The sequence below is a fragment of the Haliaeetus leucocephalus genome, unplaced genomic scaffold (assembly GCF_000737465.1).
Source record: "Haliaeetus leucocephalus isolate CR32 unplaced genomic scaffold, Haliaeetus_leucocephalus-4.0 Scaffold1000, whole genome shotgun sequence".
Lineage (NCBI taxonomy): Eukaryota > Metazoa > Chordata > Aves > Accipitriformes > Accipitridae > Haliaeetus > Haliaeetus leucocephalus.
In genome coordinates, this window is record NW_010973436.1 from 27,346 (window position 1) to 42,442 (window position 15,097).

Below are 15,097 nucleotides of genomic sequence, written 5' to 3' on the forward strand. Positions count from 1 at the left end.
TTGCCAGCACAGCCCTGTGCAAAATACAGAGCACAGCAAGGGGGCAAGCCATTGCCAGCAGCAGCACACAGGGTGTGTGAGCAAAGGGGTGTAGAGGAGATCAGAGAGGCCTTGAGTCTCCCCTCCACAGGCCCGTACCTGTGCCAGGCTGCACAGCCCTAGGTTGCTCACCCTGCCCTCTTCCTCTGACACTTTTCCAGGGTGAGTCAAAGGGCAGATGTTTCTTCTCAGGCTCAATGATAGATGGGCCCCACATCCTTGCTGTCCCTGGGACAGGTTCTCCTGCACAGGCAGCAGCAGAAATATGGCTCCTGGCTTTCGCTAGGGTTTAGGGGGAATAATGAGGACTAAATGAGAAATGGGAATGTGCGCAGACCTGCCTCACACGGAGACAGGGCTGGAGCCCTCAGCAGGAATGATTTTACTCTGATTTCATACAAAATGTGGCAGAGTGCTGTAGGAGGGGGCATTTAACCCCTTTACAATTGAGGGGCCCCTCCTCCAGAGTGCATCAGAACTGGCTGGAGCAGCTGCAGGAGTTGCTCTCCCATGCTATCTCCAGCCGTGGGCAGGGAGTGATCAATTCCCTCAGCACTGTGGCCCTCAGGCCATTGACACAGCCTGCTGCACAGCTGCAAAGTAATTTCCCTCCACAGTGGAATGACCCTGCAAAGCAAAGGAGAAGAAGCTTTGAGCAAGATAGTGTGGTACAGTGGGTAGAGCAGCTCCCTGGGATGCATGGGGTTGACTGGGGCACAGCTGATCAGTCTCATTAGACTGTGACATCCCTGTAGGACAAGGGACACCATTTGCCATGGGACATAACTGTAAGTAATAAGATCACTGCAATTATTTTGCTGACTTAGTCCAGGAAACCCCAGGAAAAGCCCAAGAGCAACCCTTCTGGGTGCCTCATTTTCCCCTGCTGTGAAGAGGTGCTGATAACCTTCCTCTCTCTCCCTGCCTACCTTCCAGCTCAGGAGTTACTATAACTGTTCACACCATTCATCCAGTTGGGCTTTCCCAAGCCCAGCTAGACTTGCCAGGACACAATCCAGCCTAGGCTTTTTGGGTTCCTGCATCCCCAGGCATCCTCCATATCATGAAAACAGGACTGGGAAGGTGAGGTTGAGCAAGGGGTTGTTTGAGTGACTGGTGCCTGCCAAGGGTTTCCTCTGCCCCTCCAGAAAAGCAAGCCAGAGGACTTTTTGGACTTGCCATGATTTCCTGGAGCTCTGAGGTTGGGGTCAAAGTCCCTGTCAGTGAGATGGACCCAGCCCCAGAGTCCCTACAGCCCCAGGATCACAGGGTCCAGGGCTCAACTGAGCAGTTTGCACCAAATGAAGGTGAAATCCCGCAGAGAGAGGGGACTGATCACTTTGTGGGTTACCTGCTTTGGGAACCGGCCAGAGTCGGGGTTCTCCATCTCACGCTGAATAATGTGATTCAGCAAATGGGGCTGCACGCATTGCACCAGGCAGCCTGGCTTCCCACTTCCGGCAGAGTTGGCTGGGGGGAGCTGGGGAGAGAGCTGACCCCCTGGGACAAAGGTGCTTTTCTTTCAGAGACAATGTGCCCATCACTGGGCAGCCTGTTCCCACCCCCAGCCCGGGTCAGTGGCATGTGAAGCACTCACCCGCCTCCCAGTGCACTGTGTAAAGAAGCAACAGCTGCAGGGGCCCTTCTGCTGCCTCAGGAGCTGTGACAGCACCCGGGAGCCAGGCTGGGATCTAAATTTAAACTCATGCTTTGTGTGTTTGTACATGCGAGTGCAGGCTCCAGCCCCCACTCCCCCACTGCCTCCCCTGGTGCGTGGAGACAGACTCTGCAAGAAGGGAGATCCAGAGGAGCTCCAGCTGGCTGGGACCTGGGGAAGGGGGGCTCCGCTGTGGGGCAGGAGGGAGAGAAACGGCTAGGGGAGAAACATCATGGAGCCTGCTTCTCCCCAGGATGACGTGAAGAAGAGGCAACAGAAGGAGAAATCCAAGAAGCCGGTGCCACCAGCAGCCCCCCGGCCAGCCAGAGCTCTGTTCTGCTTAACCCTGCAAAACCCGCTGCGGAAGGCATGCATCAGCATTGTGGAGTGGAAGTATCCTTCTGGCTGCATGGGCTTGGGAGCACCCATGTGTGTGCCTGTGAGCAGGTGTGCTGGGGAGGTGTGCTGAGGAGCAGGACCCTGTGGGCTGCAGGCAGGAGCAGCCTGTGCTGGCTGTCTCATACGGTCTGTAAAAGGCAACGAGGCACTTGGAGAGCCCCGGTAGGATGCATTGGCGCAGGCAACAGCTGTGCAAACTGGGGGCATGAGTAGGCTTGTGGGGGACGCTGGGGCTGAGAAGCGCGTCAGGCCATGGGGACCTTCAGTAGTGTGGTGCAGGGACAGACAGGGACAGCCTGGGAGGCAAGGGACTTGAGGGAGTGAACTCATTTTGTGCTGACAGGAGCTGTGCTGGGGAGAAACAGGGGAGAGCCCGCCGGGAGGGGAGAGGGTTTGGCGTGTGAGGAGGGGGCACAGTGCCCATCCCGGGGTGGGAATGGGGCCAGGCAGAGGAGTGGGGCCAGGCTGGGGGAACGAGAGCTGAGGATGGAGCTGGGGACAAAAGGCTGCCCCAAGGGACAGGTTTGGGGGTGGGTAGGAAGACCATGGTGAGCTGCTTGGGATGGCTCTTTGTGTGTGTCACTGCTTGCCTGATCCTGCAGCTGCTCCCTGCCCTTGTGGTGGGGGCTGGCCAGCATCCCCCAAATCTTTGCTGACACTGTTGTCCTCTCAGCCCCGCTTTCTCATCCTTCCCTGGCACTGCTTTCACAGGTGAAAGCTTTTGTGAGTGATACTGTTCAGAGGAACAGTCTCTCTCTGTGCCTCTGGCTTAATTTAGTGATGGGTTTTGTTTGGTTGTTCTTTGATTGGCCATCTTTTCACTGGGGCGTTATAGCTCAGAAATACCAAATGTCATGGTTCTGCCACCAATACAGGAGCTATATTAGGCCATTAGATAATGCTTTGTTCACCTGTGGTTTACGGAAGGGAAGAGGATGGGAGATGAAACATTTCATTTTGGCTTCAGCAAAACATTTGGGCTTAAGCAAAAATGATGGAATTTGGGGATGTTTCCAGCAAATCCAGTTCTTCCACTCCAACTTTTCTTATTTCAGTTGCTGAACCTAGCTGCATGTTCCTGGCCTTAGCAGGATCATCCCAGCCCTGTCCAGGCTTTGCTCCTCTTGGAGGTGGCTTGGTTGCCTTAGGCTGGCTGTGTTGCTATACACATAGTGCCGTGGAGACACCAAAACCATGCCCCCACACTGCCAGAGATGCCATCTTTTTCAAAGCCCAGGATGCCCATTTGCAGGCACTTAGAGCATGCTCACACCTCTAGTGCTACTGTGCTGGCCATCGATTTTGAGCCCTTGTTCCTTCACTGCAAAGGCGGTCTCTGTCCTTCAAGGAGAGGGAGCAGGGCTAAAATTGGGGAACTCTGTTTCTGCTTCTCTGGTATGAGCACTGGGCTGTTCTACAAGCACGTGGAAGGGAGCTGTGTCTGTGTCTTAAATAGGCACTGAGTATGGAAGAAACTTGTGCATACACCCTAGTCGCAGGGGAAGAGCTGGAAATAGGACTTACATCTTCTAACATGCTCAAACACATTCCTCCTGGGCCAACACATGCCAGAGAGAGTGTGTAGCACAGTGGGGGTCTTTCCCACATTGGAGCCCTGGAAGGGGAGTGTGGAGGGGAGAGGTGGGTGTCCCACCAGCAAGGTTGCAGGTACATGTGGTTCTGACCTGTGCAGGACAAATGATCCAGGGCATCAGGTTTCTCCAGCACCTCTCTTGTGTCTGGCTGTATTTATACCCAAATGCACTTGGCTGCCCTCATTCAGGGATCAGGGTTTGCAAGGCATGACAGGGCCATTCCAGTTCCTGCAGGTTGTTATCGTCTTCAGGGCCAGGCAAGCTGCCAAGGGAAGATTAGCTGTGACCATTTTCTCTGGGGATACCTGGCATCTGGGTTCAGTATGGCAGTACACATTCCTGTTCCTTGGGCCCATCTCTGCTGTATCGCTTCTGCTGTCAGAGCACAAAGCTGAGCCACAGGAGTGGGACAGGGTCTTTTCCAGGCAGTTGGAGAGTGGGGAGTATCAGTGCACTCAGCCTAGAGTAGGTGAAACTCAGGCTGGATTGAGGCAGAGGGTTTTTTATGCTGAAATTTGCTCACATCTCAAAAAACATGTTTGTTAGCACAAGGAAATCTGGGTACTCTGCAAATTGCTGGGTATTGTGTGCTTGACAGCTAGCCCAGCAAGTTGATGGGACATGTCTAGCTTTGTGGTGTCACCCTGGTACTCCAGGTCGTTTTGCAGCCAGGAGGACTTCAAGGCAGATGGGTGAGGAGTCTGGGGACCCTGGGGGACCACAGAGCTGCAAGGCACTAAGGGCCTAATTCCCGCTGCAAGGCAGATGCTGGGACCCTTGGATGCTGTGTGGCAGGAGGCTGCTGGAGAGGAAGAAGTGAGATTGCAGGACAAGAAGAGGAGGAGGATGTTGAGGCTCTGGCTTAGTGGCAAGAGGCAGAGGCACTGTGCCCAGTGACACTACATGCCTCTTTTTTGGTTCAATCTGTCCCACTGCATTTCTACCTAATAACAGTGCCAGACTCACAGATGTGCAAGCAGCAAGCTGATTCCAGCTCCAGTTACAAGATACATCACCCTTCAAGGTGGGCTGCTCATCTTACCCTGTCGGAGCAGGCAGAGAAGCCTCTAACCCCTGGGCTCTGCCCCATTACCTGGAACACAGAGGGGAACAGCTTTTCCAGCTGACTTTAGTTTTTAAAGTATCATCAAGCTGATGGCTTGAAAGGTCTAGAAAAGGCAAAATAACGTGTGGTGAGTGTAAGACACAACTGACAGCACTTGGCCAATTCAGCAGGCCAATATGGAGAGAATGTTCCCTAGGTGCCCCTTGGCCCATGATGCTGGATTTGACAGTGGTATGGCCACCACAGCCCAAGGCAGGCCTCAGCATCGTTATCTGGAAAGCTGAGCTTATTAGTTGATTAGCCATGGTGTAGGGAAGCGTCACTATGGCTGCAGGTCCTCTCTGCTGGGGTACTGAATTTTGAGGGCTGTGCTGGGCTCTGTAGTGGCATCAGTGGCTGAGCTGTAGGTGTTCCCACAGAGCATGTTCCTGGGAGCTGTTCTCCTTTGGAAGATCTATCCAAAGTGAGATGGGGATGCTGGGAAATCCTGTCTTGTACTGGAACCTCTGTACCCGCTGCATGAGATTGATCAGTTTGCCCATGGTGGCAGGTTAGTACTTACAAGTGGGGATGGGGATGAGAGATCTCAAAACTGTTTATGGGGGTAGACACTGGCTGTGGTCATAAGTGTGGATGTTGGCTCGTAGGACTGTGGAGAAGAGAAGGGGCTGGAGGGGAGTGTGGTGATTAACATCACTATTTGTTAATTTACACTGTAGGTGGCTCTGGCCCAGTGGGCAGCTGGACAAATATTTTCATTTCCTCCATCTGCTTTTAGTTTCAGTGGCTTCCAGGGGTACAGGCAAGGCAACTGGATCGGAGCAACTGAGATGTACTCACCAAGAAACATTATTGGCCAGGAAACTTTTGAGATCAGCATTGTGGCCAAAAATGTTTCTTGGAGGTTTTTGCATCATGCTGTACCCAGAGAGCTGGCAGCACAAGACCGCTAGATGAGTGGAAAAGACTCCTTTGCTTTTAGGTACGTGCATAGCTGCATGGTGCCCTGGCTAGGCACAAGCACTTCAGAGCTGCAGCAGGGCCTGGATGTGACCAGCACAGGGGCAGCAAAAGAAGATGGCTGCCTTCTGACCAGATGTCTACTGCACTCCCAGGGTACCATAGGATGGCAGGTTTGGACCGTGCTGGGAGGAACAGAGAGTGGGGTCCCTGGGGTGAGAGCCTGGCTGTGGATGAGGCCCTGAAGCCAGAGTCTGAGCTCTTCTGGGGCTTCAGGAACATGATAGCTGAAGCTTGACCATGAGGTTTCAGTGGCCCAGCAGAGCAGTGACAGCAGGAGGAGTCTGGGAGTGACCAAGTGCCTGTCCTAAGGCCTTCAGGGGGAAATAGCAGGTCACCCCATTTGTTCAGAGATGTCATAGGGCCCAAACAGCACAATTCCACCTTCTAGGGAGTGGGACGGAGCTCAGGCTGAGGACTCTGGGTACTTTCAGCCTGTGGCACTCCTGGGGACAGTCACAGGAGCACTGCCTACACTGGGGCACTGAGGCTGTAGGGTACCCAGGGGTGTTAGCAGCTGGATGTTCTGCTAGAGGAGACCCTGGCTGAGCTGTCTTGCCCCAGATACCTTCTGGTCAGGGAGACATGACCCACTTGAGATCTGCTGCTCAACAACATCTCCCTTAGATGCTGAGTACAGAGGGAGCCAGGGCCAGTGCACTCCGAAGTGTGATGCTTTGGTTAGGTGCCTACGTTATGCAAGAGGGTCCTGACCCTTCAGGATGATTCACTGAAAGATGAGGAGGGGGAGACTGCCAACTCTCCCATCCCTTCATTATTCCTTCACTGCGGCCTTTTAATTTGTGCCCCCTCCCTATAGGTCCTGTGCCAAAGCTGCCCCTCTCCAGCAGCCATGTGCTGAGTGTCCAGGCCCTGCATCTCATCCTGGCCGTTCCCTCCCTCCCTGGGGACATGAGAAACGGGCAGCAACTGAGGAAGTCTGACTGCTCTCTCTGGTACTCTGCCCTGGGGGGAGGTTATTTCCCCATAGCCAGTGGGGTTTCCCCACACATACCAGGACAGGACAGGGCAGGGGCAGGGCTGTACTTGCTTTTTTGTTCCTGTCTCCACTCCTTAATTCTTCCTCTCAGACCCTTTGAGATCATCATCCTCCTGACCATCTTTGCCAATTGTGTTGCACTGGCCGTCTACCTGCCGATGCCCGAGGATGACACCAACGTTGCCAACTCCAGCCTGGTAAGGCACAGCTCTCCCTGCTGTCCTGCTGGGAGGCGCTCGGCTTCGAGGGCTCTGCAGAGCTGGTTGCTCAGTGTGGCATGGGTGCAAGATCATAATACCTGTAGTGGGGACATCTGCTGCTGCCCTGTGGGGTGCAGTCAGGTGTTGTTGGTCCAGCAAGAGATGCTGCAAAGTCAGGGGGAGGCAGAGTGGTGGAGAAACTGCTGCAAAACAGGTTTTCAGAGGGACTGAAACCACCCCTAGGTTGAGATCAAAGGCAGCAGATTGGTGCGTGAGGTACACGGAAAGGAAGAATTGATGCCAAAGAAAGAATGAATTCCCTCAATTTTTTATCATGACACTTCCAAAAGGAAACATCCTGTTCCAGAAAGGCTCAAATGTTTTGTTTCAGCATTTTTGGAATAGAGTTTTCTGACCTTTCATTTCAAAACTATATTTTAATTTTTGCTGTTTTTGTTTAAGAGGGGGGAAAAAAAAATCTCTGTTAAGCAGAGAAGTTGCTCCTTTCCAATCAGTTATTCCATTTTTTATTTTCCCAGACACTCCATTTTGCCTGGAACAAGTTGTTTTGATGTGATCCAGTTTGCACTATTAGTTTGCCACCCCTTTCCCCTCTTCAGATCCATTGAGATTCTGAGCTTGGTGACTGAATCAAAGCATCGAAATACGCCCTGTTTTAATGAAATATTCTCTTCTGCCAATTTCAGGACTCAGAGTTGGGGTGGGGTGTGTTGTGTGCAGGTATGGCTGGCAACTTGTGTCTTAAAAAAGCACTTTTCTGTTTTTTGCCTGTTCCTTAGGGACTCTGCAGGGAAAAATATTAAAGCAGTCAAAGAAACTAAGATACAAAATACAAAGTAAGGTTTTAGTTGTGCAATTTTTAGTTCCTTGAACTGCTTTTGTCTCTTTCCCTCTCAACAGGCTTTTAATGGCAGTGAAGATAGTGTTTACTTGTCATTTCCTTGGAAAAAGAAGAAGAGAGGTCACTATTGGCAGTGTGTTATTATGTCTTTTAAAAATAAAACCAAGATAGGCCCACAGAGGAGGGTAATTAAAAATACCCACAGAGAGTTAATTCCTGGATTGTTCATTCAGCCTCCTGGTGTGCTGTCTGACCAGCTTCTCTAACACCTGCGAGCCTGGGGCAGAATTAAGCTCAAGATGCTGGTTTTGGCATTTTCCCTGGCCAAGGGAGCATAACAGGATTTGAAAGGTGCGGTTATCTTAGCTGGGAGATTAAAGAGACTGTCGCCCAGCCAGCAACTAAGCACCATGCAGTTGCTCGCTCACTCCTCCCCCCTCGCAGTGGGATGGTGAGGAGAATCAGGGGAAAAAATTAAAACTCATGGGTTGAGATAAGAACAGTTTAATAACTAAAATTAAAAAAAAAAAGAAAAAAACAAACACCCCCCAAACCAATATTAATAATACAAATATAATAATTGTAATGAAAAGGAATATAATAAAAAGAAATTAGACCCAAGACAAGTGATGCACAATGCAATTGCTCACCACCTGCTGACTGATGCACGAGCAGTGATCCAGTCCTCCTGGCCAACTCCTCCCAGTTTATATACTGAGCATGACGTTCTATGGTGTGGAATATCTCTTTGGCTAGTTCAGGTCAGCTGTCCTGGCCATGCTCCCTCCCAGCTTCTTGTGCACCTGCTCGCTGGCAGAGCATGGGAAACTGAAAAATCCTTAACTTAGGATAAGCGCTACTTAGCAACAACTAAAACATCAGTGTTATGAACATTATTCTCGCACTAAATCCAAACCACACTGTACCAGTTACTAGGAAGACATTTAACTCTGTCCCAGCCAAAAAACAGGACAGAGGCACAGCAAAACTGGGGCAGATTGAACATGGAAAGCAGGAGGTGAGGGCAGCAGGGATGGGGGCTTCCCTCTGGGAGGGGTTTTGGGATTTGGCTGAGACCAGGAAGCCTGCGCAGACCTGGAGAAAGCCCAGCAGCACGTGGCAGTGTGGCATGACAGGGGGACAACCTGGCAGCAGCCCGTCTCGCAGTGCTCCTAGGCAGGGGCTGTTGCTGCCCAAGAAGGACCAACAGCCTTTCCCATAAACGGGAGGCAGGCAGGGGTGTACTGAGTAATGTCACGTGTAAATGAGATTTCATCTATTTATATTTATTGTATATGAGATTCCTTATGCTATATCCTATTGTCATATTGGGGTTTTTTTTCAGCCTGTTGCCATGCCAACAGCCTCTGTATCAGGAGCCTGGCAGTGCCAGGCTTCTGTTCTTTCATCCCTGCTCTGCATGTCCCTTTGGCATCATGTTCTGGTGGCTTTGTAGGAGCAATCCCAGCTAAGAGCTGAGCCAGACCCCCATCACCTTGGCTATCAGGCTGTGCTCTGCATGGGGCCCACAGGTAGTGCGACAAAGGCTTGTTGAAGGCGTTTCTTCCTGCAGCAGAAAGATCCTGCAATGCATTTAATCTCCCCCTGTCACTTTCTTCATTGCCTCTCTTCATTGCCCAGTACTCTCCAGAGAGGATTGAGTTTATCTAAGAAAGACCTTGAAATTGTTGAGGAGGCAAAACGAGTGAGGGGAAACTGAGTCAGAGCAGTAAGGACATTGCCCCACGTTATTTGTGGAGGCAGGATCGAGGCTTAGTCTCATAAGAGCTCACCGCTAATGGGTATGCAGGGGCCTGTCCAGCCCGACCTTCCTTCAGAGAAGCCTCCTGTATCCCAGGCCCTTAATGGAGTGAAAGCCACTCTGCTTTAAAGCTGAGGGTCACCAGCAAGGAGAGTCTTGGGAAGGGAGGATCTCCTGGGAGACCCCTGCTGCCACTTTCTTCCCACAAGGTTAGAAAACCTGGAGAGCAGCCACGCGTGTGACTGTCATTCCAGGACCACGCGGGGAAGGTTTGCACACAGAGTTTACACTAGATTTAGAATTAGTCTCATGAAAGCTTTGTTAACCAGAGCTCATTTTGGGGGTGTGTGTGAAAAAAGTATATTTAATAACCCATAAATCTTCTACGAATCTGTTTCACCTTATCCTGGAAGAAATACAGTTGTTTAATTTCAACATATTTCATTATTATTCTTTTTAGATTAGATTTCTTCTGATCCAGAAGATTTTTTTTGTAATGCTGTTTTTGTCTGATTTTGTCTAATTCTAACAAAATCAAAATATTTTCTTTGACCCTGCTGAAATGATCTTGACTTTTCAACTCAATCAAAAATTCACAGCATTTATTTTCACTTTGACTTGAGTTTCCAAAATTGTCATTGAGCTCCAAATCACACTGTCTTTCACTAGAAGTCTTGCTCCAGGAGCAAGCAAGTTCAGAAATGTGAGCTGGCTGCCTGGACTCCATTTCTGGTCAACAGAGATATAAAGGCAAATTCAGAGTAGGGTTTGCCTGCTAGGGCAGTTGGTTTCCTCCTGCATTTCTGATGGGTGGTGTCTTACATGCTGCACACACTACGTACCTATTTTTCCTCACTAATGGGACCAAAGGGTGACTGTTTAGAGGGAGGCCACCCTTTCAGAGCATCCAAAAGCAGTTGGGCTGAGTCCCATGTGCTTTGTAAGCTTATCAGGTAGAACATGGTGAGTGGGGGGCTGGAGCTCAAGCTGTACAGAAGACACTCTTAATAACACATGTAATGGCCTATGTGTAGGCTCTTTGTTATTATGTTTAGGTAGAACAGATGTTTAATGTAAAGGAGTGTGCTTCCAAAAATCCCACCGTTCAGTTACAGGAATATGGGCATCTGATGCTGTTGCAGGTGTCCCAGACCTCCATCTGCTGCTCTGGAGGGGTGTGACTTGCTTGTGGGTTCTGTGTAACATCTGCCACCCCAGGACTGTCTCATATAGCCCAGGGCATCTCCAGTAGCCCCAAAAACAGCTATGTCTATGTCTGACTCATGTCTAGCAGTCCTTGAACAGAGATTGTTGGTCCAGTGCTGCTTTTGAAGAGCAAGTACCTGCTGTTGGGTGTCTGTCCCTTGAGGCTGGCATGGGTCACTCACTGCAGGGAAGTCCTGATTACATGTGGCTTTCTTAGAGCCTGGGGTCACTCTTAATCTCCCTGGAGTCCTCCAATAGCTGTGAGAATAGACCACATGCCTGCACATCTCCCTGCATGGACTCTGCGTGTGGGACTTCAGAAACTACTGTTGCGCTTTCACCCAGCATCTTGAGGGATGCACATAAAGATGCAGCTGTATGAGCTTCCCCTACCTCAGTCCTCCCCTTCACTCTGGGCTGGGGCCACTGTCAAGGACCGGCACCCTGCCCAGCTTGTGGCTTGGCAAGCCTGGCAGCCTCCATGGCTCGGCCTGGGGTTTTGGGTAGGCACCTGAGCCAGGCCTGTCTGATCTCCCCGTTGCTGTCCCTTCCTGACCGTACTCATGGGTGCTCGGCCACCCTGGGAGCCTTTTCATATACAGCTGTCATGAGGTTGCCCTCTTTCAAGCTCCTTCCCCCGTGGAAAGAGCTGGCAAGAGGATTTCACCTCCCCTTTGCACACATCCCAGCTGTGACTTTTGATGCCCATTGCTGGTGCACAGCTCTCACCCTCCAGTTTGGCCAGCAGAGCTGACCACTTGTCCTGAATGCCAGTAAAAATACAGCAGCTTCCAAACCTGCTCCATCAAGCAGGATGTCCCATGGTCCCCAACTCCACAGCAAGGCTTCCTCTGAAGGGACCTTGCTGACCATCTGCTCCTAGCCCTGGAGAAGGGCAGATTAGCTGCAGCTCCTCTGGATTTCTCTTCCTCTAGTTGGGCTCTCCACACCCTGGGTCTGACAGGCATCAGCTGAGCCATTGTCTGTACTGTGTCCAAATCATTCTCCTGTCCATGGTTTTGCTGGCAGAGGTGGTAGCACCCAGCAAAGCCTTTTCAAACCAAGCAGACCTAGAGCATCTAGTCCAGGGACAACCCTCAGGAATGCCACCAAGGTGTCCCATAGGCATCTGACCAGACGTAGGACAGCTGGTGTGACAGGGAAGGGACGTGAGGTAATGAGGAGCTGTGGACAGCAAGTGAGGGAGATGCAATGGGGAACAACTTGTCTTAGGGCCTGGCCACTCCATGCTTGCATAGCTGATGGAGAGGTTTATTGCTTTTTTTTGGTTCCTGTCTCTGCAGCCCTGGGGTTTGTCAAGCCCAGGTCTGTCACTTGTTTATGGGAAAGAAGGAGCTGTGGCTGGGGGATATGGCAGGAAAATCCCAGCATCACAGAACAGCTGAGGGTGGAGGGACCTCTGGAGATCATCTAGTCCAACCACCTGCTCTAAAAAATTTGTGCAAATGATTCAAAAACTCTTCCAAATTCTTTCCTGCATGTGTCCCCCTCCCAAGTGCTCCCCATGCTATGACAGAGGCCACTGTGAGAAGCAGAATTGTTTGTCTCAATGTCTCTTCCTGGACATGGTTCGCAGCAGCCCAGAGGGGCATGCCTGCCTTCCACTGTGCCCTTCCCATGCTGGATACCAAGGTTTCCCACCACATACTCAAAAGAGCCTTCCTCTGCTCCAGCCTTCATTTTCATCTTGATTTCCAAAGGATGGGGAGCCTATGAGATTGCTGTAACTATGTTCCCTCCCATACATTCATTAGCTGTCCTGTCCCCTTCTCCCTCTTACATCTGCAGGGCTTGTCTCATGTACATTCAGGGGAAGGGGAGAAAGACACAGAGCTACTCTGTTTTTGCAAAGCATGGTTGCTGCAAGCCTCTGGAGAACACCCTTATGGGTGTTTTATGTTTTAAAAGTCCTTATGAAAGACTTTAGCAGCACAGCTACCTGCCCTGCATGTCCTGGTGCAGGCACTTTATGCTTGCATCCCAGTCAACCCATTGGTGCACATACAAAAACCATTTTTATTGGGGAGTGTGGTCAAACACTGGCACAGGTTGCCCAGGGAGGTTGTGGAATCTGGAGAAATTCAAAACCTGCATGGACAAATTTCTGAGCAACCCACTATAAGCTGGCCCTGCTTTGAGTAGTGAGGGCTTGGACTAGGTGATCTCCAGAGATCCCTGCCAGCCTCCAACCTCCTGTGATCTGTGACAACTGCCTCAGCCATGGCAAGGGCCACCCCTCAGCCTAGCAGCGAAAGGGTGGTGTGAGGTGATGGGGGCTAGAGCTGCAGGGGGAAAGGGAAGCAGGGCCAGACTGAGAGGCTCTAGAGGAGGTGCAGGGACTGATGGTGCAGGAGCAGGAACAGAGGGCATGGAGGAGGGCAGAAGGCTGGGGACAGTTTGGAGGGGTCAGGGAGGAGTGCGAGTGCCATGAGTCCTGCTGCATGTGGCTGTCTTTTGCTGGGAAGCAGGAGTAGCTGTCTGTCTGTGTTACGGTCACTGTCCCCTTACCATCTATCCCCCACTTTGGCCAGCTGGGAGGCTTTATCCAAGCCCTGTTCCCCCTATTCCCTGGGAGGAGATACTAGAGACATGGAGCTGGGGCTCATTTTGGAGAGCCCTGTGTGGCCATAGGGACTGGGAGCTGACATTGCTGAGCAGGCTGGAGCTGTGTCATGTTGCATTGCATTGGCATGGTGCATGCTGTTATTCCTACAGCTCATTCAGCACCCACAGGTCAGGTTACTCTGTGTCCCCTAACATGGCTGAAGCATGTGTGTGTAGCAGCCCGGTGTGTTATAAAGACCTGCATCTTTTTATAGTGGCTTTTGAAGGCTAGGCTGTTCATACACCCAATCCCAGCTCTCCCAGGCAGCCCTGCCACCCTTCCCTAAGCAGCCTCCCACTGTGGGTAGCCAGCTCTGAATTCTGGGGCTGATGAGGGGATGGTGGGTGCTGGTGGCACAGAGTGGGTCCTCAGCTGTTAGAAACTGGCCAGGGCTTCAGTGAGGTCAGTGGAGTTGTGCCTGGCTTGCAGGGTCTACCATGTCTCCCTCATGGTGTAGGCACAGGGTGGCCACTTGGGTCGTGAGTGTACAGTGTCCATGCTGACCTGCAACATGGGCGGCACCAGATCTGTGCAAAGTGCATGACTGATTTTTTCTCAAATCAGCCTGGGCACGTGAAGGGGGGGTCTGCACCAGGTGCAGGGCATGCGGTGCTTGACCTTGTACAAAGTCTGCCAGGACAAAATACCCTATAGCTTCTTTCTGCTGGTATCCAGAGGCGGCAGTAAGTTTGCCCTGGCTCAGGATATTGCTTTGTGGCCACATGAGTTTCATTGCTAGTATGTCCTGCCATACCACTTGGAGAATCCAGAGAGAGTTTGCCCTGACCTGCCCCACTGAAAGGCTACAGCACCTCACCTCGCTGACAAAGATGCTTATGAGATGTCTTCATAGTCAGCAGCCTGGCTTCTCTAGCTCTGCTAACATCAGCACTTGCCCACAGTTTACAGCCAGATAAGCCAGGGCAACTGGACCTACAGCTGTAGGAGGTGGTGGGGGATTCCTCCAGCCACCACTGATGGATCACTGCATAGAACCTCCACATTGGCCATGCCAAGAATTTTCCTTGTACTAGAGGGGTTACACCAGCAGGACAGATCAGGATGATCTAGCTCCGTGTATGTGGCTGGTTCTTCAAAGCAAAACAGTCAGGTGGTACTGTAAGAAAACTTGCAATTATTGCCTCTCCCAGGATGGAGGGAACATAGCCAGGTCCCAGGGGACTGCCTGCTGGCTCTCCCTTGGCCCAGGTTTGAACCTCGCTGCTCACTGGCTGCACATCGTGGGCAAGTACCGCTGGAGCTGGCCAAAGCACTGTTCATCTGGTTTGGGCTTCTCAAAGGGACCTTTTGATTCTGGACAAGGGATTTTTAGAGGGAGATCCCTGCCAGTCAGAGACCCTGGAGCGTGAATCTGTCCTGCTGGATGAAGCAGGGCAAGGAATTAGCTTTTGCAGTGCTGGGGCTCCAGGTTGGATCCAGCCTGGGCCTTGGCAGCTGCAGGGCTGCTGTAGCTTGCAGTGGGCTTCCCCCATTTCTCCTCCATTTGCAGCAAGGGAGATAACCCCACCACACCACTGGCTGCTAGATGTGGCTCTGCAGTCCCTCCATACCTGAATGATCCTCACGATAGTCGTATTTACATGTCTGGGATTACAAGGACAGGCTCTTGGGGACAGGCTAGGGGGAATGTCACTGATATGGAAG

The 15,097-nt window shown here is 51.5% G+C and overlaps 1 protein-coding gene across 1 annotated transcript in view; it reads left to right on the forward strand.

The window, feature by feature from the left end:
- Positions 1-1,845: 1,845 nt before the first annotated feature.
- Positions 1,846-15,097, forward strand: part of CACNA1S (calcium channel, voltage-dependent, L type, alpha 1S subunit) — a 53,892-nt gene continuing 40,640 nt past the window's right edge. Inside the window, exons 1-2 of the mRNA XM_010584743.1 lie at positions 1,846-2,089; positions 6,868-6,973. Coding sequence (XP_010583045.1) covers positions 1,929-2,089; positions 6,868-6,973 — 267 coding nt within the window. The 5' untranslated portion in view covers positions 1,846-1,928. The remainder of the gene's footprint in view (positions 2,090-6,867; positions 6,974-15,097) is intronic.